The 27010-nt window shown below is 38.9% G+C and overlaps 1 protein-coding gene and 1 long non-coding RNA gene across 31 annotated transcripts in view; one reads left to right on the top strand and one right to left on the bottom strand.

The window, feature by feature from the left end:
* dlg2 (discs, large homolog 2 (Drosophila)) overlaps positions 1–27010 on the top strand; it is a 440002-nt gene that overhangs the window by 358746 nt on the left and 54246 nt on the right. For 19 of the 30 annotated variants that reach the window (XM_049468833.1, XM_049468837.1, XM_049468835.1 and 16 more), the window contains 3 exons: positions 10492–10648; positions 16040–16142; positions 18310–18354. In XM_049468833.1, the coding sequence (XP_049324790.1) occupies positions 10492–10648; positions 16040–16142; positions 18310–18354 (305 nt within the window). The remainder of the gene's footprint in view (positions 1–10491; positions 10649–16039; positions 16143–18309; positions 18355–27010) is intronic. The other 11 variants (XM_049468836.1, XM_049468844.1, XM_049468855.1 and 8 more) reach the window with 1 other exon arrangement.
* On the bottom strand, positions 7297–25277 carry LOC125784864 (uncharacterized). Its single transcript, XR_007427460.1, has 3 exons — positions 24821–25277; positions 10480–10621; positions 7297–7473 (listed from the first exon to the last, which is right to left on the bottom strand). It is a non-coding gene; the product is annotated as an uncharacterized LOC125784864 (long non-coding RNA).

Consider the following 27010-nt stretch of genomic DNA (forward strand, 5'->3'; position numbering starts at 1 on the left):
AGCTGAGCTCCGCGGCACAGTTAAAAAGCAACAGTAGGTGCAACAGTAGCTGCACCCACAAACATTTTTTTATTCTTTTGAAAATGAGAATCGATTTTGAATCATTCAATATTAGAAACGCGATTCGAGCTCGAAACGATTTTTTCCTGCACCCCTATTTGGTATGTCAGTATAACAGATTTGATTGCTAAGAAAGTGTTAAGAAATAGACGTTTAAAAAAAACCTCTCTTAAATACAGGGACAGTTTACTGTCACTGCAAAGCTATCTGCCCTTTACAGTGTTCGATCAGGTCTACTAAGTAACACAGATCTATGCAAGTACATTCTGCCGCTCAGACACCCTGGAGAGACCCTGTCCAGCAAGTGGCAGAATTGACCCGAACTGGGCAAAGGCCTTTATAGATAGACCTGACCACCACCCAGTGATAGAGATTAAGCAGAGCCATGGAGAGCATATCAATACAGTGCATGTCTCTCTGTCAGCCCTGTGTGTGTGTTATCTGCACGGGTTAGATGGGGAACATTGTTCCTCTGAGGAGTATTGATGTGTTTTAGTGGTGTTGATATGGTGGTGTGGGTGGAGGGTATTGATAGGGGTGAAGGGCGCTGGTGCAGATGGCTCGCTGGTTTGTCTCAGTTTGAATAGGCTGGTCTTTTGTGGATAATAATGAAATAATGAGAGGATGAGTTCAGAGAAAAAAAGCGGAAAAAAAGTCTGGATTCAGTTGAGCTTTTACTGTATGTTTGCTGTATTGCGGTCTCTGCACAGAGAAATATTATTAGTAGAAATATTCTTATTTATTTTGAATATTTCTTTATACAGGAGCATGCTGTGGTGCTAGTTTATTAGGTTTGCTAACTAACCTTCTATTTATACTCATCCATGACCATGTACTGCTGTCATAGGTAGAACGTTTTTCATTTGTGGCATTATGCTACCACTTTAATAATATGTATGATTTAATATTTTGTAATATATAGTATCATATACGATGTATATACTGTTTATACTTTATCATAAAATTCTAATACAATATAAAAAACTGAAACATTCATGTTGTCAAAAAGTGAAAAATGGCAAAAAAAAATCTACATCCTTCTATCCATCTGTCCATCCATCCATCCATCCATCCATCTGTCCATCCATCCATCCATCCATCTGTCGGTCCTTCCTTCTACCATTCATCTACCCATCCGTCTGTCCATTCATTCATCCATCCATCCATTCATCCAGCCATCTGTCCATTCATTCATTAATCCATCCATGTCTATTAGTCCACCCATCTGTCCATCTTTTTATCCATTTGTCCATTCATCTGTCCTTCAGTCTATTTATCTACCACTCCATCCATCATTCTATCCATCCATCTATCCATTCACCCATTTGTTCCTCCATCCACCCATCCATTTGTACTTCCATCTATCCATCCATCCATCCATCTATCCATCCATAAAAACAGTTGAATATATGCACACACACACATTTTGGTGTATGTAACAAACACTCACTTCCGAGTACACTTTGCACTGGTTGAAATAGGAGTATAAACACACTGTTTCTATGTCTAAGTCTAGTGCATTGCCTCGTGTTTAGAACACACAAACTGAGCACACTGTGCTTTAGGAACTTATTGTTTTTCATGTCTTAAATTATTATTATTTGGAGAATTTATTCATAAGATTTAAGTTGAACTTTTTATTTTGAGGAAACTGTTTTTTGAATCAGTTTCTAATAAGTAAACTCCTGAGTTGTGTTTAATGATAGGCTTCTATGTCTTCAGGCCTTCTATAGGTCTGTATGACGTAACAGTGAATAAAGAGCTGGGAGGATTCACACACTGCTTATGTCACTCATTGAGTGTTCAGTGTCTGTGTACTGTGGTCTTTTAATGGAGCAGTGAAGTATCAGCCCACTCACACACTCCTGCATGCTCACACCACGCTGTCCAGCTCTTCATGCGTCAGAGCTCTAGCTCTTTGATGATCATCTGAGCCGTCCAGCACTTTGCAGACACTTAAACCTACCATTAGGGGGCTTTTGATGACTAAAGTAAATGGTATAATCATGTCAGTGTTTGTACATGTGGAAATGAAACAGACATCAAAGTGACATATATGGTGAATTGTGGGTAGTTTTCATATATTTTCAGTGTTGGTAATAGTTATTAAGACAGCTATCATAAACCTGTAATTATTGTGGTAATTTGATAACTGCATGTTATCCAGTGGTATTCAGGTAGTGGCATTCTGACATCTTAAATACACACAAATGAAATATATTTAAATAATAATAATAATAATAATAATAATAATAATAATAATAATAATAATAATAATAATAATATAAGAAAAGAAATACACATTTTAAATAAATACATTTAATATAGATTAATAAAATATACAACTCTGGCAAAAATAAGAGACCACTTAAAATAATAAGCTTCTTTGATTTTACCAAATTGAAAACGTCTAATCAAGAGGAAGATGGATGATCACAAGCCATCAAACCAAGCTGAACTGCTTGAATTTTTCACCAGGAGCGGCATAAGGTTATCCAAAAGCAGTGTGTAAGACTGGTGGAGGAGATCATGCCAAGATGCATGAAAACTGTGACTAAAAAACAGGTTTATTCCACCAAATCTTTGCATTATTTGAGCTCTGCGTCTTTTTGTTATTTTAGCCATTTCTCATTTTCTGCAAGTAAATGCAATATTTTTATTTGGAATTTGGGAGAATTATTGTCTGTAGTTTATAGAATAAAACAACAATGTTGATTTTATTCAAACATATACCTATAAAGAGCAAAATCTGAGAAACTGTTTCAGAAATTGAAGTGGTCTCTTATTTTTTTTTCCAGAGCTGTATATATAATAGGAAAATCTAAATAAAATGACCAAAAATTAAGAAAAAAAAAGAATACTAGTAAAAGCAAATTAAAATAAGAGTGATAAAAAATAATAAAAAAATAATAATAATGAACTTAGATCATAAGATTCAAAATGAAATCAATACAATTAAATTAACAAAAAGTTAGAATAATAAAATATTAATAATTTGAAAATATGTGTGTCATATGTGTCATTCCAAATATCTATTGTTTATTTTTCTCTATGGTAACTCATATTGGCATTTCTTTACTGTATGATTTCTGAACCTGTTAAGTTTGCTAAGCTTTTCAATACTACTGAAAGAAAAAGTATGCCAACAATTAAGCAAATATTAGCCAATATAAGCAAACATAAAATATAGCAGCCTGCTGATTAATCGTCCAATAATCAAGCACGCATACAGAAATTTAGCACGCACACAGTAATCATGCATGCTGTAGTTAGTTCTGTCAGTCTGGCTGATGTGGAGCGGTGTTGGAGCTCCCCCTTGTGTCCATTTTACAATTTTACAGTCAGACAAATTGACTGTCAAGCTTTTTGTGATTTTGTAATGTTTTAAACCAAACACTTATATTGATTTTGGCATTATATATCAGACAATGGTTGCCTTTGTTATTTTGTTATAAACAACTAGATCCACTTCTAGCTCATTTGTTTATTGGCTTCTGTTTTATTGATTGCCAGCCAATCTGAGCACAGCAAAAACAATGTACCGGTATGTTTATTGCCACTTCTGTTTAAATATTCTAGCCAATGCAAGCTTTAGACAAATAGTGTGTAAAAATTGGCTACTGTGTTAAATATTAGTTAATTACAGGAAGTTTTAAAGTGCATGTTGGGTGACTTGGTTGTATTTATGTGGGTTGTTTCCAGCTTTTTTTAAATGTAAGTAAGTAAGTAAGTAATCTTTATTTATATAGCACTTTTGCAGAGCAACTCACAAAGTGCTTTACAGATTACAGAAAATATATAAAAAATATAAAAATGATAAAAATAGATAAAATAAGCAAACACAGACGCATCAGTGTAACAAAGTGTCAGCTTAAGCACAATGTTCATACACTACAGAAAGCAAGAGAATTTCTAATACATTGCTTATCGATTTTAAAAAATGACATTACTATTAGAAGGAATGTACATTATTATTTGATATCCTACTGTTGATTACATGTTGTAAATAGCATTAACTCACAAATCAGCCAGGTAATGCTGCATAAAAAAACAGTGTGTCCAACTTCAGCTTTTGCCTTTCTTTTAAAAAGCAACAATATAGTATTCACAGAGAACTCTAGAAAAATAACTTGCTCATTGGCTCCTGGATTTAAAAAAAAGCCACAAGCCAATCTAAGATGTAGAAAAATAGCATGCGCACATTGATTCCTTTGAGTCCTGATTGGCTTGTTTCTAATGAAGGGACGACTGAAGGCGACTAATGCCAGGTTCCGACTACACGACTGGTTGTGCTGTAAACCTGAGTCCTTCAGTTGTTGAGACTTTTACACTACATGACTGATCAGAGACACGGGGTCACAAATTACACGTTTTTTTTTACCATTTGAAATCGCCGACTCACCTGGCTGCTCTTCAGAAACACGTTTCGTCACGAAAACACACCTGAACTAAACGCACAAGAAAACTAGCGATGTCATGCTAGAGGATCTGTATAGCGAAGAATACCCACTCGCAATGAGTCCAACATGAACAGGTTCATATGAAGCAACTGAGCAAAATCAGAGTTTATAAATGTCTGATAAGTTTTATATTGAAATATGTACTTATGTCCACAGAACTATGTTAAATGTTTCAGTACCGGAGACATTATTTTTTATTATTTTAAACTACAGTTATACGCCTTTTCAAACATGCTCTACCTGTATCTCCAGGATCAGCTCGCCAACCAATCAGCTCACAGAAGGAGTAATGCTAGTTTTTTTTTTTAAATAAACTGAAATGTACAGACATGATTTCTTTTTTTGGTAAAATACATTATTCTGCTTTATAAAATTAAAAAATATATATTCAGAACAAGTAGTTCATAATTATTTTTAATTTAAAGTTTTTAGCTTTTAACTCTTTCACCCCTATTCATAGAGGACTCACTCACGGGCTCCCTCTAGAGTCATTTACTGATATAACAGGGGTAATGGTAGGGTGGTCAGACTCTCCATAAACAGCTCTGGTGTGTTTTGGAGATCTAATTGGCTGTTTGTAGCCGCTGATCCTGCCGTCTAGTCGCCGACTGAGCCAGATAATAAACATGTTGTTAGCGACAGTGGTTTCAGTAGTTCACACTACGTCACAGCGCGAGCGCCGAGTGATCCCTGATTTCCCTCCGAGCAGAGTTTTTTGATAAACGAAAAACTGTCAGCGACTGAAAAACTGGCCTAAACTCGTGTAGTGTGAACCTGGGCACAATCATTTGAGGATCGTTGTATCAAATACTGGATCGTGCTAGTTCACCATCAGCAGCCGGAGTCTAAGAGAGCACAATTGGCCTTGCGCTCAGGGGTTGGTTGAACTAAGCTAACAATTTGTGGTTGGTAGAACTTTTACTGAATGTTACAGTTAGCATTCTTAGAATGCTCATCTGTTAAGTTGTTTTTTACTCCTCAAGTTGTTTGTCAAATGTTTTTCACTTTTTCGTCTAGATGGGATTGTTATTTGAGAAATATTCTAATAACGTTTTGATGCAAACCGTTCAGTGGTGTGTAGTAAGGCCCTTCTAACCCTTCAGAGAAGGGGTGACAAGAGTGCATGTAAATAATTACATATTTTTTTATTAGGAAGTATATAATATAATTATTGTAAGTGTAAGCATTTATTTTATAAATTAACTAAAATTAAAAAACAGCAACTAATTCAAAGCATTAGTCTGTGTTTTACAGTTGCTACAGGACTTTTATCTGACGGACAGCTGTTCTAACCAATCAAAGCTTTTTAAAATGGCTTCTGCCCCACGTGACTGTGTGCCCCTTCTCCTGATTTTGAGAAGGGTGTAGTAATGAATCTATTAGCAAAGTCATAGGACAATCTAACAATCAGATTCATGGTTTTCCCAGCGGGGGCGGGGCTATGGCTGTCTAGCCCCTTCTCTGCGCTCGGATGAAGGGGTTACGCTATGTGCGTTGATTCGTCGTAAAAGGGAGCGCGCATGCTGGATTATTAAATATTTAGCTAACTATTATGGAAAAAAGACAGATATTGTATCATATTTATTAAAAAGCCCTTTTAAAGTCTGCCCTTCAACGTGAAACTAAGTAATAGGCTGCCTGACTGGTGAGTTTTATGTGTACTTAATGTTTTGGCTGCTTTGGCGTCCTGTATAGGCATACAAATTAGTGATAATTGTTGAACAGCTGTACTTGTAGGAACAATAAGCATTGATTGTTGGGTCTATTGTATACTTTTGTGGTTTGTAACTGTATCTGTGGGCCTTTTATGTGTATTAAGTTCATATAACTCAGTCAAGACAGAGAATATATAGTTATTGTTGTATTTATCAATGTGTCGGTCGTTCGTTTGGTGGTGGTGGGGGTCAGGGCGGGTGGTTGGAGAAGGGGTACCCACTATATTCAGTGCACGCCACTGAAACCACTTAAGTTACACATTTTCAGAACATTTCTGAAACTATATATTTTTGTAAATTTACAAGCTAATCTTCCTGGAACCTTTTCCAAATGTTCTTATAATGTTCTATTTTAGCTGGGAAGGTATATCCTAATTCCCTTCAAGTGTACTGGCTTTTCAATTATATTTATTATCAGCAACAGCTGAAAAGAGGAGGTGTTTGGCTGGTCTTACTCTTTACATACCTTGTGTAAAGGCATTACTAGTGATAGGTGGACTTCACATGAACTCATATGATTGGGTAACATTGGAAATAAATGCTAAGAAGAAAAGAAAACCAGTAATGCGTTGCATTAACAGATCTGTCTGCACATGTCCTGTCGTGTGACACTTCAGTGCTATTTACATTTTCGTGATTTTACTGCTGGCGTGGATGGAAGCTGACAGTAAATAAATAGCTGGAGGGCGAGGGGTGTGTGGGTCTGCATGTGTAACGAGGTGGAGGCAGTGTAATCTACGCTGCTTTTCAGCAGGCATTAGCGAGCGACTGAGGCTTTTAGAATTTAAAGCGAGTGCAATCTGTTTTGTTTGTTTTCCCATTTGGAATGAGGTTTCACAGTGATAAATGTGGGTAAATAAACGAACGCAGAGAGGGAAATAGATGCTGAAGCAGGCAGTAGGAGGCAGGTAGGAGCTTATTGGAATTCCTGGGGCTGCTGTAGAGGAGGGAGGTGTCTGCCTGTATCAGTGTTGTGCTGTAGAAGGTGAGGCAGCTGGCCAGAGGAGGACATTGTACCTCAGCGAGAGACAAAAAGGGAGTCAGGGAGAGAAGAAGAGAGAGAGAGAGAGAGAGAGAGTTTAATGTTGTTTTGAGTTATCACAGCCACAATCCAGAACTTTACTGCAGTAGACGGCATTTATCAGGGCAAGTGAACAAACTTTTAGAACAGGTGTGTCCAAACTTTTTTTGTTGGGGGCCAGAAGGAGAAATATATGTGCAGTCACAGTCCACAGATTCTGTAATAAAACAAATATAATGAAAAACAAATGAAATATACCACTTATAATAATACATTTCTTGATTACTATAATTTACACACTATTTTACTTGAGTTACTATCTTTATCTATCTTTGACATTGTTGTGTAAACTACGATTTTTCATAATGTCTCTTAATATTATACTCACTTCATTACAGCAACTAATTCCTGACAAATAAAACATACACACTTCCCTCTAAAAATAGCATTTTTATCAACAAGTCTGAAATTTTCTGCATTTGCTGTCCATTTTTCGATTCTTTGGAGTTGCCATGGTCTCCCAAAAGCTAAGGAACATTAAAGCGGCAGTTTGTATTATTTTGTTTCTAAATTAAAAGCAGGACCATTTCTGAGTGGAGAAGGGATAAAATATTGTGTTTAATGGTACCAGTGTGCTGGTACGAGCATCCCTACTAAGCATAATATATATTCATTCTGAAAACTGGGGTGTCGGGTCGCTTTTAGCCACGTGTCTTTACATACTTACGTCACACATACAGCCTCTGAAAGAGGAACCGGCTGTTTTACTGCTAACACACTTTCATGGCTTTTTAACTCTTTGGCCCGTTTTCTGCGCTACAACTGAGCACTCTCACCGCTTTTAGACTCTTTGATCTGTTTTCTGCACTACAACTGAGCAGTCTCGATGCTTTTAGACTCTTTGGTCCGTTTTCTGCGCTACAACTGAGCACTCATGCCGATTTTAGACTCTTTGGCCCTTTTTTACGCTACAACTGAGCACTCTCGCCGCTTTTAGACTCTTTGGCCCTTTTTTGAGCTACAACTGAGCACTCTCGCCCCTTTTAGACTCTTTGGTCCATTTTCTACACTACAAATTAATACTCTCGCCCCTTTTAAACTCTTTGGACCATTTTCTGCTCTACAACTGAGCACTCTCGACGATTTTAGACTCTTTGACCCTTTTTTGCGCTACAACTGAACACACTCAATGCTTTTAGACTCATTGGCTCGTGTGCTGCACCACAACTGCGCACTCTCGCTGCTTTTAGACTCTTTGGCCCGTTTTCTGCGCTACAACTGAGCACTCTTCGCTTCTTTTAGACTCTTTGGTCCCTTTTTGGGCTACAACTGAGCACTCTCGCCACTTTTCATGCCACTCTTGCATTTTATTTCTAAAATACCTCGCGGGCCACTCCAAAGAAAGAAACGGGACGCAGTTTGGACACCCCTGTTTAAGAAGTTCTGGAGTTTGAGTTGAGTTTAGCATTTACACTGATTTAAAGCGGAATTTATTGTTTACATAATGTAAAGGTGATATTCAAGTGTTGTCTTCATGATATATTTGTGGTTTGTATGGTATGATGGTGGTTTTCATTGTATACATATAGTTTATGTGACATAATGTCTGTTATAGCGGTATAAGTGTGGTTTGTGTAGTATATGTGTAGATTGTATAGTATAAGGAGTGGTCTGTATGGTATAAGTATGGCTTGTATGGTATAAGGGGTGGTTATTATTGTGTAAGTGTGGTTTAAATGACATAAGGGTGGTTACCATGGGAAAAGTGTGGTTTGTATGGTATATGTGTGGTTTGTATGGTATAAGTATGGCTTGTATGCTTTAAGTGGTGGTTATCGTGGTGTAATGTAGTTTGTATGGTGTAAGTGTAGGTTGTATGATATAAGAGTGGTTATCATGGTATAACAACTCAAATGTAACAGAGTTAATTAGGTACTTTTGTAGTAAAGAATAGATGGATCAATAAGGGCTGATTAGGTCGCTGCTAAAGTTGTAACAGTTGATGTAGTGAACATGAGTTGGCGACCACAGGAGTCTTATACGCAGTGAAGGACCAATCTTATAGTTGCTGCCATCTAGTGGTTATAATGGGCAGTAGCAATCACTGGTGCTTTACAAATTCCAATTACTGTATAAAGACATTTCCAGTATTTCTATCTTACATACAGTGGATTTTTTTTTTCATTTGATGAAAATGTTATATTAAACTGATATGAACCAAAATAATAATTTGAATGAAAGGTAAAATCTGTTTAAATGTTTGCAATAATTTGAGCATAGCACTATATTCGTACACGTGAATCTATCTTCGAAAGTATAAACGTGCCCCCCTTAAACTCTGATAACTGTGTCACCTTGCCATGAACAGTGATTAGCCTCACTTACAAGATAGCACCTCACAACTTATCTTCCCAGGCCATCCCCTGAGGTTACACTTCAAAAATAGTTTACATATTGCTGTCCCATGACTTATTCCCCCCTTCTAATTATTGCATACAAGACTCCCTGTAGAGAAATATTGTAAATAGTATAGGATTATCTGAATAACATAAACATAATAGGTACCACCCTTACTGTGAGGTCTTTAAAAACTCCAGCAGCATTGCTGTGTCTGATCTACTCGATCCAGCACAACACACACTAACACTAACAGCTGTTTTGGGCCCATTTATTTGATTTGATTTAAACGGAACATCCTAAAAAGGACCTAATTTTTTAAACATGCATATTGCGACCTTATTGCAGTTCTTTGTTTTGTCTGGGAACAGAAGTGTGGTTGAAGTGAAGCAGGTGTCTCCAAACTTCTAGATTGTTCTATGACCCACTGAATAAAGTGTGTGTGTGTGTGTGTGTGGCTCTGAGGTAGAATGGTACATGGGTTTTATGTGCCTTTCGTTGTAAATGTGTGTGTGTGTGTGTGTGTGAGCAGCGTGCCCCATCTCCGTCTCCAGGAAACCAGTCAGAATTGGGACAAATACTGTGTAAGTAGAGCAGTCCCCTATTGGGCATCAGCCATTGTGCTGAAGCGTACGCTAGACTGCCAGAGAGAGAGCCAGTCTGTCCGGCCGGCCTGAGTGTGTTTGGTGCCTGAGTGTGTGAGTGTGTGCACGCCTCCCGTGCGCAATTGTGTGTGAGTGTGTGTGTGTGTGTACACTGTTGTAGGACAGCGTGTGTCAGGAGAGATGCTGAGCCCCACGGACTCTGAACTAATGTACTATTGGACCTGTATGTACAGGGAACCCAGGAAGATCGTGCTGCACAAAGGCTCCACCGGCCTGGGCTTCAACATCGTGGGCGGCGAGGATGGCGAGGGGATCTTTGTGTCCTTCATCCTGGCTGGGGGTCCGGCAGATCTCAGCGGAGAGCTACGGAGAGGAGATCAGATCCTGTCTGTAAGTTCCTTTCCCCAAAAAACACACACACTTACACTTATACACCCACAGACACACAGATATATGATGTACGCCACAGACACACCCGTGATTCACAAGGGCATAGAGACCCAAACCTGAGGTTCTGACATGGTTAGGTTTGATTGACTGCTACTGTCTCTCTCTCTATAGTAAATACATAAATATATATATATTTGGTCACAAGTTAATTTATACCTAAATTGCATGTTTGCTGGTGGAAGAGTGACTCATAAGGGAAAATGTGGTTAATTTTAGACCATTTCTAGGTCGGTTTGTCATTAATTTTCCATCCAATCTGAAGGACATCTGGCTTAACAAATTTATGATAAAAAACAGCAGCAAAGGAACTATGGATTCAAATAAGTAAATAATTGTATGTAAAAAGTGCAATAAGTCCAATTGTATGTCTTTTTTTAAAGCCGAATGCTAAAACCGACCTCTATATATCCTTAGTCATTTATGTTCTTTCAGTTTAAAAAAATGTGTAGATAAATATGTAGATAAACTTTTTGTACCAAAAAAACACTCAGACACAAATATGAACCTTATCTATAATTCCAAAAAAGTTAGTATGCTGTATAAAGAGTAAATAATAGAATATAATAACAGAATGCAATAGTTGACAAATCTCACAGACCCATATTTTATTCGCAGTAGAACATAGAACATATATCAGATGTTGAAAGTAAAAAATATTAACTAACTTAGAACCTAATGGCAATAAAGCATCCCAAAAGACTTTGGGACACAAGCAACAAAAAGCTAGGAAAGTAAGTGATAATAGCTACAGGAACAATTTGCAATGAAATCACATGACTGGGAATAAAAAGAGATCTTTGGGCCCTCAGGTGGCACTGTATTAAAAATAGGCATTATTCTGTACTGGTAATCACAGCATGGGTTTAGGAAAACTTCCAAAACAGTTTTCTATGAACACAAAAGTAACACAGAAGTGTTCTGCCTAAACATGCAAATAAACAGCCATATGTCAAATAGGAATAGAGTGTCTGGGTAAAGCGTGTACAGTGGAAGAAAGGGATGGATTGAGAAGGGGAAGGATAAGTGGATAAGTGGCAGAGAGAGAGAGTGTGAATCTGCGGGAATCCCTGTACTCAAGGGACTGACTGTCACTATCGAAGGCTTGTGATCTTTGGGCCCTCAGGTGGCACTGTATAAAAAAAGGCATGATGGGGCCCTGAGTGCTCCAGCGGGCAAACTGCTGCCACTATGATCAGGAGTCCTAATGAGTAAGTTGGGTAGTTGGCCGTGTAAATTGGGGAGAAAATGTGATGAAGGAAAGGCACTATCAACTATCAATGATGTTTTAAAACATTTCAGTTTATCCACCACTTGCATATTTTAGCAAGACCACATACTAATCCTTAGTGTTAACCACATACTAATCCTTCACAGCAGTATGGCTTTGCAAAAGAAGAGTCTGGGTGCTAAACTTGGCCGGCCTGTTGCCCAGAACTTTCACCAAGAGTAAATACCATGATATTAATGATCCAGCATTGCCTTTAGAATCATGCATCAAAAAAGAATTGCTAATGTATTTTTAAACAGCTCTTCAGCCAACTCCTCACTTCCCAGATGTTTGAAGACTATTGATAAAAAACAGAATAAATGGTGCTACAGGGTACAGTGGTAGATATGGCCCTCTCCCTGTTACTTTTTTGAGATATGGGATTCCTGCCATCATGTTCTACTTCCAAACGTCTACACAGTAAAACTTTAAGCATCTGATAATGTTCTCTTGTTCATAAAATGTGAGGTTTTGAGAGTGGGAAACCTTTACATTCTGTATTTATTAACATGTATTTGCACACTGGGGTTGTAATTCAGTGTATTTGTTGCCAACATACAAAAAGAGTTGCAATTAAATGATGTAGCTTTTATATAAAGCACATTACAGGTAAGCACTTCTTTTTGAAAAAAAGGCTTGTTTCTTCAGTCAGTTTTTATCTATGTAATCACACGCTCACACAAATCAACATGATCCACAAATTATATTTATTGTATGCTGTTTATATTCTTATACTGTAGATATTCGTAGTTATGTTAGTCTATATAAATGTAGTTCCTCTCTTTAACAGCAGAGGGTGCCACCAGACCATTTGAATCAATACAAACACATTATCTCCATGATCAGAAACGTTACTTACTAATAAAACAAAGGAATAAAAAGTTTTCCAGAAGGTCATAAAATAATTAAGATGGCATCATAAGTAGCATGGCATGAATTCTGGAGTGGATGCATGAAATGAAACCACTGTGAGTCACTCTGGATGAATCTCGGCCAGAGGGCTAATTAACTCTGTGTTTCTAATTTCTCAGTCACAAACATAAGAACTCCGCACTGCTAGAAGTGAAGCCCTTCAGCCTGAACTCCTGCAGCTTAACTCATCATTAGGCCTCATCAGGGCCTTATCATCAGTGTCTATCTGTAGGGAGGAAATCTAATTGTGGAACGCCACAAATCACCCCTAATCAGACACCTTCAGTTCTTGTTTCGTTCATAATCAGACACTCCGAGTCCCCGGACCACTCCAAATCAGATGAGCTTGATCATTATCCCACTCGCAATCAGTCCTGTTCAGCCTGTGCGTTCTAATGAGGTGCCCTCAGTCTGGTCGATGCCAGTCACTGAGGCTTCAGTTTAGATCAGCTTGAGTGTAATTGTGTATGATGATGATGATGGAGAGGGAGAGAGAGAAGGAACAAGGGAGGAAAAGATGCAGAAAGAGGGGAGTATTAAGAAATGAAGAAAAGGGAAGTACTGGAAGGGAGAAAGGGTGATGTGAAAATGGGGTACAATGGAAAATGTAGAAAGAGATTGTAGAATAAAATGAAGATAGAATAAAGAATAAACAAGAGGACAGATGCAAAGACAGGGGAAAAAATGAGAAATTAAGAAAGGAGTAAAGGGATGGGAGAATGGGAAACAGGAAGCAACAGGTGAAGACTGAAGAAAAATGAGAAGAAGAAACAGACAAGAAAAAAGCAGGTAGAGACTAAGTAAGGGAAATGGAAAGAAGAAAGGAAATAAAAGGTATAGAGAGACTGGACAAGAAGACAGGATTAGGAAAAGTGAAGGGGAAGGGGAATGAAGAGTGGGGGGCAAGGAGAAACAAGTGGAAGGAGACTGGAGGAAAAGACAGAATTAGGAAAAGCAGGTAGAGAGAGGCTGGAGGAAAGAGGAGAAGGGAAGAGACAATGAAATATAAGGGGGAAAAACAGAGATAGACTGAAGGAAAAGACTTAGGAGAGTTATGGAATTTGGAGTAGGAAAGAAATGGCTTGGATTAGGAAGAAGAGAAGAGTTAATAAAATATAAGGGGAGAAGCAGAGAGATACTGAATGAAAAGACTCAGGAGAGTTATGGAATTTGAAGTAGGAAAAAATGAAATAAAAATTAGGAAAGGAAAAACCCTACTGGAAGGGAAAAAAAGTTAAAGAATGGACAGAACATGGGGAATGTTCTGTATAAATGTAGGTAAAGAAAGAGACTGAAAGAGCAGAAGAATAAGTGAGTGCTTGAGTCACAAAAACAAAAAGAAGTGGTGGAGAGAAACTGAATGGAAAATGAAAGAGAGAGGAAAAGTAGAGGAATAAGGAAAAGCATGGGCTATGAGAGAGAAAGGGAGGGAGAGAGGAAGGAATATCTGTAGAAAAATAATGGTGTGATGGCCTGATTTGGAGTCTAAGAATAACTCTGGTCTGCCTCCTGAGTTCACCCTGTCAAATGAGTCTTAGTACACAGGGCATACTGAAGACATTCACACACACACTCACACACATACACATACTCACACACAAGTACAGGAAAGGCGGCATGAGCCAGGGCTCACAGTAGGTTATGCCACGCACCCTTACTCACACACGCCTGAGCACATGCATGCTGATGCATGCACTTACACACACAAACACACACACACACACACGCACACATTCTCTGCCAGCCTTCCCCGCAGTGAGTCGAGTTAGTGCTCTGTAGGATCCTATTATGAGCCCTTTATAACAGTATGACTCTGCCACATGGTGTATGCCAACAACCTGCCGCAGTGTGACTTTCCCTACCCTCAAGCTTCCAGTCTCCATTCTCCCCCATTCCTGGCAGGGACCCCCAACCCCATAATAGCTGGAACCCATAAATGCCTAATCTATTATTGTTATTTAAAGCGATAGAACACGAGAGGAAGTGTGTTATTGTGATGTTATTTAGGATAACACACGACCTTGAGTGTTCTATTGCTTTTATACAACAGTTTATTTTTTTCAAAATAAATAAAGAAAATTAAAAGACCCTCAAAACATTTATAAAGTATATAGCCTGTAAAGGAGAACTCTGGTGTTACATTAACGTTGGGTGTAGTAAAAAAAATGATACTTACCTTTCTGATTAGCCTACCACCGCTCTTCGAGATCTAGCTATTTTGTGCCCAGCACTCTGTACAACTCATTTTGCCCCAATAAATTGCTTTTTACAGCTTTATCCAGGCTCAAAGTAGCTCCACACCTCCTTGGTAAAATCCGCAGAGCCCTGACATTTAATTTGATGTATTAATCACTTTAAAAGTGCACAAGAAGCTTGTTAAAAAACACTGTTTACATCCCATAGTGCTTCTTCGTTGTAACTTCTGGCGCCGCCATCACTGTGCTTTTTATCATGTTTTACTACACCCAAAGTCAATTCTCTTTTAATACGGAATGTGCTTTCCGCCGAAAAGTAGTTCCACAACACGTGAACTGCAACAGAACTTTTAACTACAAATCTTAACTACTGGTTTACACAGGGTAACACCACAAAAGTTAGCTTAAAATAAAAATTTGGGGGTTAAGGGGGTTGGTAAACATTAGGACATCAAAATAATGCTAAAACTCTTATCTCCTGCTCCGCAAAGTTGTCTTCGTGTGAAAACTGTGCATTTGTGAGCATTTCTGCCTGTTTGCTGGGTGGTGGTGTTGGTTGGTTAGCTAGCTGACAGTCTAGCTGTGCCTGGAGGACTGTGGAAAGGTTAGCTCTAGCCTAGCCTAGCCTGGCTGGTTACCGTTCTGGCTATCAGACTGCGGCCGAGGTATCTCATGAATTTTCTTTCTTTTTATTCCCCACAAAAAAATGAGCCAGTGCAGTGGGCTATGTGTAAGCATGGCTTGGCTAAGCGCTAACCTGTGCTATGATTCAAAAATGTTGAGTGATACAGACTTAGTGTGAGAATGCTGTGCTGTTATCACAAATATCAGCATGGTTAGAACACTTCTCAACCAATCAGATTGTGAGGTCGGAACTACCTGTTGTATAACACACTTTAATACATACTTATACCATTATTATGATATGGTTTAATTAAAGATTATTGTCTTTTGCAGGTTAATGGCATTGATCTGCGAGGGGCCACTCACGAGCAGGCTGCAGCCGCGCTTAAGGGGGCGGGACAGACGGTCACCATCATCGCCCAGTACCGACCTGAGGGTGAGTGTCTGACAGCTTCTCTGGCCAATCACAGTGGCCAGAAGTTACAGTGACTCTTAATTCCCTAATCCACTCAGAGGTCATCCATAGCCCCAGGGCAGGACAGGAGCGCGACTCATTCAGACGTTTTGGGGGCAATCCCGGCCCTGTACACTTTCAGTCCTTCCCAATCTGTACAGAGTAGCATTGTCGCCTCTGGACGCTTTGTTTTGGTTTTATTTTTTATTTTTTTTCCCGTATCTGCCACGTTTGATTAATCTGGCTTGTGTTTTGGCTGCTGCTCCAGGTTTAGAGATACTGACTCATCTGTGTGGATCCTGATGAAGTCAAGGAAAACAGATGCTTCAGTCTCGCCAGCCACTTGTTAGCCTATGGTCTGAAAAGACTAGGAATCGATCCAATTCTCAGTGGCTGCATTACTGAAGAGTCTGAGTCATCCTGTAGATATTTATATTCATAAACATATAACAAATCCTAATACAATATATTACACTCATCGCCAAGGAAATAGTTGCATCTAGAAGTATGTGAGTGAGTGTCGGATTGCAATGCCATTCAGAAGGAAGGTGTAAAGAAGCCTTTAAAGAAGTTGGCTTTATTTTTAGACATTACAAAAACAAACAAAGAACAAAAACTGAAACAATAAAAAAACAAACACAAAGACTATAAAACAAACAAAGAACTAACAAGGTCAAACAAACAAAGAAGCAAAAAGAAAACAAACAAAGAAACAAACAAACCAAAAACATACACAAACATAGCAGAACTGTGGCTGTAACTATTAACAATCAAAAATTAAAGCAAGGTCAAACAAAGAGACTGAGGGTTAAACACAAAGTACGACAGATAACAAAATAACACGTAGGATATATATAAATATACAAACCAGGAAATAGGGAACACATACATATATATATGTATATATACAGAAAGAATAAATATATTTTTTTAATCTTGGTCTTGTTTTTTTAACGAGCTACATATACAGAAGTGCCAGACATCCCAACATGTATTTGAAGAGGTTCCTAATGGTGTCCTCCAATATTCCACCCCATGCATATTATATATTAACAGGTGCATTAGCTAGAAATAGCATACCATCTTCATGTGTCTTCAAGGCAGGCTATTGAGAAGGCAGCAATAAGTGGACAGTCATTGTCCTGTTGAAATAGCGCACCAACGTGTGTTATGAAGTGGGCAACTAGTTGCAGGACCTGCTGTTATCTATAGAAAAATACACTGCCTGACCAATAAAAAAAGTTCACACATTCTAATATTTAGTTGGACAGCCTTTAGATTCAATTGCAGCACGCATTCACTGAAGCATTTTTTCAATAAGCTTCTGCAATGTCACAAGATTTATTTCAATCCAGTGTTACATTAATTTTTCACCAAGATCTTGCAGCATTGATGATGGTAGAGTCTGACCTCTGCACAAAGCCTTCTCCAGCACATCCCAAAGCTTCTTAATAGTGACTAATCAATGTGTGAAAATGATGATCTCATGCTCCCTGAATCACTCTTTCACAATTCCAGCCCCATGAATCCTGGCATTGTCATCTTGCAATATGGCCGTGCCATCAGGGAAGAAAAAATCCATTGATGGAATAACCTGGTCTATATTCAGTATATTCAGGTAGTCAGCTGACCTCATTCTTTCAGCACATACTGTTGCTGAACCCAGACCTGACCAAATGCAGCACCAACCCCACATCATTTACTTAGTTGAATCCAGGTGAAGACTTTTGTGGCCAGGCAGTGTATAAACACCACAAAAACATATTTCTGAATGTGTTACTAGCATTAGCCACTAATATGATTCAAATTTCATTACTGTTGGTTGATTCCTTGATTCCTTCTGAGTGCAACTATTTTTTTTTTTTTTGATGATTATGATGATGAGTGTAAATATACCGTGTGCAGATTTGCAGGTTTTTTTGGAAAAAGTTGACCTGCTGTTGTTAGAGCTTTGTGGGAGGTAGGCTGTTAAAATATCCCCGAAAGACCTCACTAGTATTTCCTTCCCTTTGGCAGTGAGCATGGTGGTGAGAGGTGTGAATGCGTGTGTGTGTATGTGTGAGTGTAAGTCGTGAGAATGTCTGTTCTGTATGTTCAGCGTGAGAGAGCAGAGGTGTTCTGATGTCTGCTCTCTTTTTTTACTCGTCAGAGCTTGCGTTGTGCTCTCCGCGCCGGGCCCCGCCTCCAGCCGCAGGTTTGTGCCATGCGATCAGTGCCTGGGTCAAGATCGACCTGCAGCCCCAGCCCCACCCCCACGCTTAGCACACACATGCACAGCACACACATACAGTACACGCATCCAGCTGAAACCATAAACAGCCCAACACAACCAGTGTTTAAGAATCCTTTAGTGTTTCATTATGTTCAGAAAAGAAAACAAGTTCATATTCATAAAGTTATATAGAGTTCAGAAATCAATATTTGGTTGAATAATCCTGTTTTTTATTCATGCATCTTGGCATGTTCTCCTCCACCAGTCTTACACACTGCTTTTGGAAAACTTCATGCCACTCCTGGTGCAACTGTCCCTTACATGGTCTGAAGATTTCTTGATGAATGGACCAATAGAAATTCTCCTAAATTACCTAAAATAATATAATTTAACATTGATTCCTATAAAAGTGATGAAATCTCCTGTAAAGGTGCTGTTTTGAATATCCATTGTTTTTATTACTTTTCCTGTCGTTGCGATAGCAAAGACACACTGACACACCGTAAATCAAGCTACGTGGTGCACGTTTAAAGACTTGACTATAGCTCATTAAAGTAGGCCATCATAACATGAAATCATAACATGAAAAAAGAGCAAACTTTGAGGTTTCTGATTATACCTACTCAATACATCTCTTTATAAGTACTTACATATCTTTCTGTAGGTATATATACAATCATAATATATAACATATATACAGTATTAAACATCTTAGAGTAAAAACATGATCGAAGATCAGTTCATGCAGTATCTATTCAAAGGGCACAACTTATCCTAGATCGGCATTCCATGAGATAATAAATAAATGACAAATAGAGTTTGACTATTTATCCTACACCCAGGAAGTTTCAGAAGGTGCCAGAAGGATTCTACAACTCTGGTTTGTGTTTGGCTTCCTCAGGTTTTCAGTACGGCTTTGGGGGGCAGGCTTGGCTTCTTGCCCAGAGGCTATTCTGATCATGGGGCTCTCACACAGGGAGAGGGAGGGGGAGAAAGAGAGAGAGATGTCTCTCTGTTTTTTGAACCACATTACTGACCTCTGTGACCTCACTTTCCCCCTCTCCCTCTGTCTGCTTGCACACCTTAACCCAGCCACAGCCCTCCTCCTCCTCCTCCCTGTGCTTACTCCTGGCTCTAACACTCACCCCTAACCAGCACACTGCAGCACGCTCTACTCACAGCCTACTCACAGTCTATACAGCACTGCAAAAGAGAGCAATGGCCACTTCACACACACCAGTAATAAATTCTAAATAGAACTAAACGACAGAAATATAATACTTGTAATTATATTACAGTTTCTTTTTTTTAAAAAGAAGCTCCTTTTGTACAGACTTGGTATTTTCAAATAAATCAACCAATTTATTCAATAAAGGCCCATTACAAGCAGTGTATCTATCAGTGTTCTAGTCTTGACTGCTTTTAGAGTGAGTCACAGTGCAGCCAAGTGGCAGTCAACATTTCCCATGTTATTCTTCTATATCGTTAGGTCACACTTAGAAATTAAGTGAAACAGTTAAGCTTTATTACATGGAGTAGCTGAGTTGTAGTCAGTAGTCAATAGTCAGTTAACTGGCCAGACAACTGTTAGAGATGGAACGATCGATCGACTATGTATCGGTATTGGCCGATTTTCAGCCAAAATACGGTATCGGCGATCGGCCGATATTCTTTGAATTAGCCGGTCCGATTCAGGGGTTTAGGGTTAAGCAGAGCTGTGTGTGGATGGCCACTGAAACTGCTCGCTTACAGGAATCTGCAGTTCCTCATCCAACCACTAGTCGGAGCTGCAGCAGCAGCAGAAGACCCGCTGTCTTCTCTACCCACTCAGTGCTACAGACCTGCCACAACCTATAGGCTCAGCTCAGTCAGTCTGGACCATAGACTGTATATGAAGATCGCTGTGTCGCCGTTCCCATTCATTCAATGAAAATGAAGCCAAAATCTTCCGCCATTTTGGCGATTCAGGAACCTGAGTCTGCGCAGTAGAGACCAGAGGAGGGAGAAAGACTGTGGAGAGACAGCCTACTCATTTAAATAACCCCGCCCCTGAGGGCTGCCTCCACAGAGCTCACACAGTCTGCCGAGCCGAGCCGAGCGGAGTCCAGTCGAGCCGAGCGGAGAACTTATCTGCAGCACAATAAGATTAATATTTTCATAGTAACAGTGCAGTTCGTGCACGTTATGGATATTAACAGTGTACCCAGCCACATGATAGTTCTGTATGTAGCAAGTGGAAGTGAATAAAATACAGCGAAAAAAAAACATTACCAAACGGCAGTGAATGCCAGAACTAGTTATTGTTTTAAACAACGAGACGAATCCGGTACTGAAGCTCAGTTAATTTTGCTGCTGAGACGAACTGAGCACATTTGGCTAAATTCTGCACGGATTATGCAGAGTCTAAGCCAATGCTGCCGTACATCAGCGGATCTCGGGCAGAGCCTTCATGCTATCTGGGTCAGCTTGCCGCACGTACCGGTGACGGGCGAAGCCACTGACCAAGTAAAAATATTAATTCTACAGAGTCTAGCGAATACAGTTAGTTAGATAACTACACTAATGTTAGCTAACAAATTAAGCTAGCTATATAATCCAACCAAGATTAAATGGTTCGCCTAAGATCTTGATAATTAATCAAATAAAATGCACACAGACACAGGAGTGGAGGGAAAAACAGCCAGCAAACTTACCGAAAAAACTGCAAAGAACTTTGTCCAGAATGTCTGTTAGAACAATTAACAGCAGAACACGACATTATTAATACAACAATCTAAATTCAGTTTAGCTAATAAAAAATAACGGTAGTACAGTTAGCTAGCTAAACGTTTGACTAACTACTAGTACTAGTCTTCTGCTTGACGTAAGGGGAAAAAAGAACATGATGCAGGTTCTGCTGACGGTCTGTTATTGGTCCCGCCCATACAGTCATTGGTCCCACCCTGGCTAGGTGTAACCCAGCCTTTTTTACAATAACCACACCTTTTTAAATAGAGCTGAATAACGCTTTAAAAAATGAATTCTGTGGGAATATAAAAATTTGACAATATAAGTAGAGGTTACACAAGCTGTTGCATTTAAATAAAGGAGGTAGAATTACAGTATATTAGAAAAACAAAAGTTGTCTGTTTTGCCATTGAAACCTATGGGGGTGGGTGGGGTTATACAGCTTTCTGCAGCCGAACAGCAGGGGGCGCCCGACCTGTGGTGGCTTCACTTTTGAGAGACGATGCTCTGTCCAGCTATATACAGTCTATGGTCTGGACGTTTTTACAGTTCATATGTGTAGGACAATGCGCCTCGCAGTGAAAAGAAAATAAAGGTTTTAACCTCCCTAACCGGATAATACCGCTCTCTACAGTTCATCTTTCAGCTCAGTCAGTGAGTCACGGAGTTAGTTAGCTCACAAGCTAACAGCAGCAGCTAACAACAGCAGGAATAACGGAGATAGTTAGCTTACAAGCTAACAGCAACAGCTAACAACAGCAGGAATAACGAGTTAGTTAGCTCACAAGCTAACAGCAGCAGGAATAACGAAGTTAGTTAGCTCACAAGCTAACAGTAGCAGCTAACAACAGCAGGAATAACGGAGTTCGTTAGCTCACAAGCTAACAGCATAACGGAGATAGTTAGCTTACAAGCTAACTTAATAGCAACAGCTAACAACAGCAGGAATAATGGAGTTAGTTAGCTTACAAGCTAACAGCAGCAGCTAACAACAGCAGGAATAACGGAGATAGTTAGCTTACAAGATAACAGCAGCTAACAACAGGAATAACGAGTTAGTTAGCTCACAAGCTAACAGCAGCAGCTAACAACAGCTGGAATAACGGAGTTCGTTAGCTTACAAGCGAACAGCAGCAGCTAACAACAGCAGGAATAACGGAGTTACTGTAGTTAGCTCACAAGCCTACAACAACAGAAGGAGTTACGGAGTTACTAGAAATGCGGACGTTTTCGTTTGTTTCCACTCTGAATTACCTCAGAATTATAACAACGCGGTTGCCAGGTAAGACTATTGAAGGCTATTGAAGACTAAAAAAGGCTGTTGGATGTTATTGAAAGGGTTATTGGAGGCAGAAATCAGTACAGGCTGGTTAGATAAGTAAGCATATATTCACGTCCTTACAGCGCTCACATTTTCATAAAAGAAAACAGGCTTCTTCCGTGTTGTACTGTTTATTAACATTATTAAAACAGATTTCGCTCATTTCAACTATTTGGGAATTTAGTTAAAAGCTCTGTTTTATTGCTGTAACGTTACTTACTAAAAATGTAAAGTTTAAATCAGGTCCCCGCTTGTAATAACTAACATTTTATGGGGCAATCAGAGTCAGGCTGGATTTCTAGCCCAATCGAAGCTCTAGGTGGAGCGTTAGATTACTGTTGTTCTTAATAAAATATTATATTATTAGTTATAAATTAACAGTAAATACAAGGTATTCTAAGCTGACGAAGAACAGATTGTGAGGGGGCTAATGTTGGGACACATTTCTGTTGTATTGGCATATAAATATAAATATTGTTGTCTTTTAGCTATTTACACATAACTTATATCTCTCCTGAAAAGCGTTTATTTTGGCCAGTAACACTTTTCTGTTTATTTACTATCAGCATAAATTACCAGTGTTTGCTTAGGAGTGTATGTAATTAGGGAAATCTGTACCACCTGTGTGGCATTAATGTGGCATTTGGCACCGCCCAAAATCGGTATCGGCGATCAGCCGATCGAAATCGTTCACAAAAAAACTGAACGGTCCATCTCTAACTAATATTGATCATGTGGTCTTATTGTGCTTTTGTTCTCATGAACAGACACTCTGTATAAAGTTCTTTGCATTTTTTCGTCGGTAAATAAAGCGTAAATAAACAGCTTTTAACAAATGTATTATATTATCCTATTTCTTTCACCGGGGTTAAACTGAAACGTTAAATAGTATCTTTAGTCTCAGCGGCAAACAAAGCTAAGCTTTGGCAAATCATAGATTCGTAGTAAAATATTTTTGACTGTTTTTGGAAACCAAACCACAGCGGCCATCCTTATATACAGTACTGTGCAAATGTTGTAGGCACCCGTGTGAATGTTCAGCAAATAAAAAGCTTATCTGTGCTTATTAGTGTTTATTAGCTCAGTAAAATCAAATCAACAACTGGTTTGGTAAATTTAGTAAATCAGCTGAGCTGCTGATGGAACTGAAGATATACACAATGCTGGCTGAGGGCATCCAGGAAAAGTCTGGAACTACACTTTGTTCTTCAGCTTGGCTCACAGAATATAACATACTTTGTTAAAATGAGAATGGCTTGTAAGGTTTTACTGTATGTATGTTTATTTACATCTGTTTAAATCATATGTGGTGCTTTTTTCAGGCAATAAATGGAGATAAATGGATTAGTGTAATTTGCTTTGCCTAAAACCTTTGCACAGTACTGTACAATCATTGGTATGGGTTAATAAAAGACTGCAAAATATCAAAAAAAGAATAGTAAATGGTAGGTCTGAAAAATTAGGTCTGTAACATCATCTGTTTTGAACTTAAAGCCAAATAAAAAACCAAATAAAGCCGTTTGATCAGTAGTCCAACATTATAATACGTTTAATAAATTAAGTAATTGGATTTATACTTTTAAACTTTTTATACAGTGTAAATGCAAATCCAGCAAAAGCAAGAGATGCAATTAAAAAGGGTCAGTTGTTAAATCCAAATTCTTTTACATGAAACACTGTTTTGTAATAGGCCTGAATCATTAATATTTACATACACCACCACTGGTGACGCGGTCACACACAACAACCACTTCCTGAGAATGTAGTGCGTTTGTTACTTTTGTACACGATTATATGACTCATTCGGTCGCACTTATTGCGTTTTAACACCAGACTCTAGAGACTAGTGGCTAGATATTGGCTTAAGGCTAAAAGCTATAAATTAGTGTGTAAAACAGCACCTGAGCATTGTTTTTAGCCAACCAGATTCATATGCTCACTATTTATACTGTAATATGTAATATGTACTGTGTAATATATATATATATATATATATATATATATATATATATATATATATATATATATATATATATATATATATATATATATATATATATATATATATTATCTGAAAACAAGATAAAAACTCAACAAGTATATACATATATGTATATGTAGTATATCCCTGGCATTTAACCCTTTAAAAACATCTTGATGTTTCATTAGGGTTAGTGGCAAGTGCTATCCACTGTGCTATCCATTGAAGTATGTTAGAAGTAATTTTATAATAAAATGACTATTTAAATGTAAGTAACATACAAGTGTTTGTGAACGTAATTTGTAATGAATTTTGAATTAATTAATTTCTTAATTTTCAAAGTATTGCCAATAGATTAGGACTCTCTTTAACTTTATTAGCTTTTACAGTCAGTAAAATAATGGTCCCGCTGTTTGTACCTTAGTGAAACGAAGACATGAACACTGCACTTCTCCTTTCCCTATTTCCACCTTCTGCCCGCTGCCCACCAATCCATTGCTTTCAGTCCCTCCAACTTACACACACACACCAGGCACCAAACCCCCATCCTGTGTGTGCTGCAAAAACTGAGGGCTAGTTGGGAATTTGCAGACTGGTGCATGTGTGTTAGGTGCAGCGTATTGCCTCCTGTTGTTATGGAGGCGTGTTAATTGCAGCGCTTGAGCTAATCCTGCAAATCTGGATGATCATTTTAGATGGTGAACTCTAGAGTAATTTTAGAGCTCTGCCATGTCCTGCTAATATCAAACCCTGCTCTCGTCTCCTGTTCCCTCCCGGTCTCTGTCTGAGTCTCATGTTGTCCTTTGGCAGACAGCAGAGGTCATCTCTAATAGCAGCGGCGCTAAGCTGAAACTGAAGCTTGCTAATGCGGCATATTATTCACGATAAGCTTTCTGTTCTGCTGCAGTGAAAACACAGAAGGGGGGTATAACCCAGCCTAGCTAATCTCACAGGAACATCTGATACAGTAGCATCATTTGCCTAGAAAGAGAGCCGCATAGCTCTTCTCTCCAGATATAGGGCATGCAGTGCCACGCCCTTGGCTCCTGTGTGCCCAACAGGAGGAAAGAGGGAATGAATTTGTTTTTAGTGGGGATGAATGTGTTAATTTTTTACTCTTTTAGCTACATATCTTAATTACACTATATGTCCACTATATGACACCCTACTCTTCTAATATTAAATGCATGAAATGATTGTGCTCCATCCATCCAAAACTCATAACCTACTAGTAAGTCTTTCCTAGACATAATACCCTTTATTAAGGAAGAAACAGCAATTAAGCAGGTGTTTTAATACTTTTGTCCATATTGTGTATCTATGCTGCAAGTTATGATAGAATTAACCAGGTAAGCATTAGGACCCAGGGTGCACCTGGTGCATGAGAATGGCCCTACCTAAACTGCAAACCAAAAAACCTAGCATATTAGTCCTTATCATGACTATAATTAATATATAGCCAGTATTTGAGGAGATGAGGTACTTGGCAATTCTATTGGTCTATTAAGCTGTATTTTGTTGATCTACTAGTGCATCTCAAAAAAATGTAATATCATTAAAAAGTTACTTTATTTCAGTAATATTATATACATTTGAGATGGAACGATCGATCGGCAGTGTATCGGTATCGGCCGATTTTCAGCCAGAATACGGTATCGGCGATATTCCTCTGATTTTAGCCGATCTGATTCAGGAGTTTAGGGTTAATCAGTGCTGTGTGTGGATGGCCGGAGAAAATATTCGCTCACAGGAATCTACAGTTCCTCATCCAACCACTAGTCGGAGCTGCAGCAGCAGCACAAGCGCCGCTCTCTCTTCACTCAGTCACAGAGCTACAGCCCAGCCACGGGCTACAGGCAAATCTGTTAGTCTGGAGCACAGTCTCTGGTCTGGAGCGTTTTTACAGTTTCTGCAGTTCATATGTAGAGTACTAGTGCGCCTCACAGTGAAAAGAAAAAGGTTTTAACCACAATAACAGGATAATACCGCTCTCTACAGCAGCTAACCTCAGGAGCGGTCACCGAGCTGGGTTAGCTCACAAGCTCAGCAGCAAACAGCCGCATCAGCCACGAAGCTAGTTAGCTCACAAGCTAACAATAGCAGGGGACTATAGTCAGTGTTTTTAGAGCTGGATATGCATAGGTTTTCGCTCTTCACCGCAGTTTCTGTGTGCTCACACTCCAGCTCCTCCACTCCGTATCGGTTTATACTGGACGCACTGAGGAAGCCGCAAGTCCGCTCAGATAAAATTAAAGGCACTTTGCAGTTTGCGCGCTGCTCACCTCAGAATGTTTATAACTGCGCGGTTTAGAGAACACGGCTGCCAGGTAAGACTATAGAAGACTACTAAAGACTATTAAAGTCTATTAGAGGTTATTGAAAGGGTTATTGGGAACAGAAATCAGTACAGGTTGGTTAGATAAGTGATTCACGTCCTCGCTGTGGAGAATACACAGCGCTGTCACAGTTTCGTAAAATAAAATATAAAATCTTCTTTCGTGTTGTACTGTTTATTAACATCATTAAAACAAATTTCGCTCATTTCAACTATTGGAAATTTAGTTAAAAGCTCAGTTTTATTGCTGTAACGTTACTTGCTAAAAAAAAGC

Source organism: Astyanax mexicanus, chromosome 20 (genome assembly GCF_023375975.1).
Source record: "Astyanax mexicanus isolate ESR-SI-001 chromosome 20, AstMex3_surface, whole genome shotgun sequence".
NCBI lineage: Eukaryota > Metazoa > Chordata > Actinopteri > Characiformes > Acestrorhamphidae > Astyanax > Astyanax mexicanus.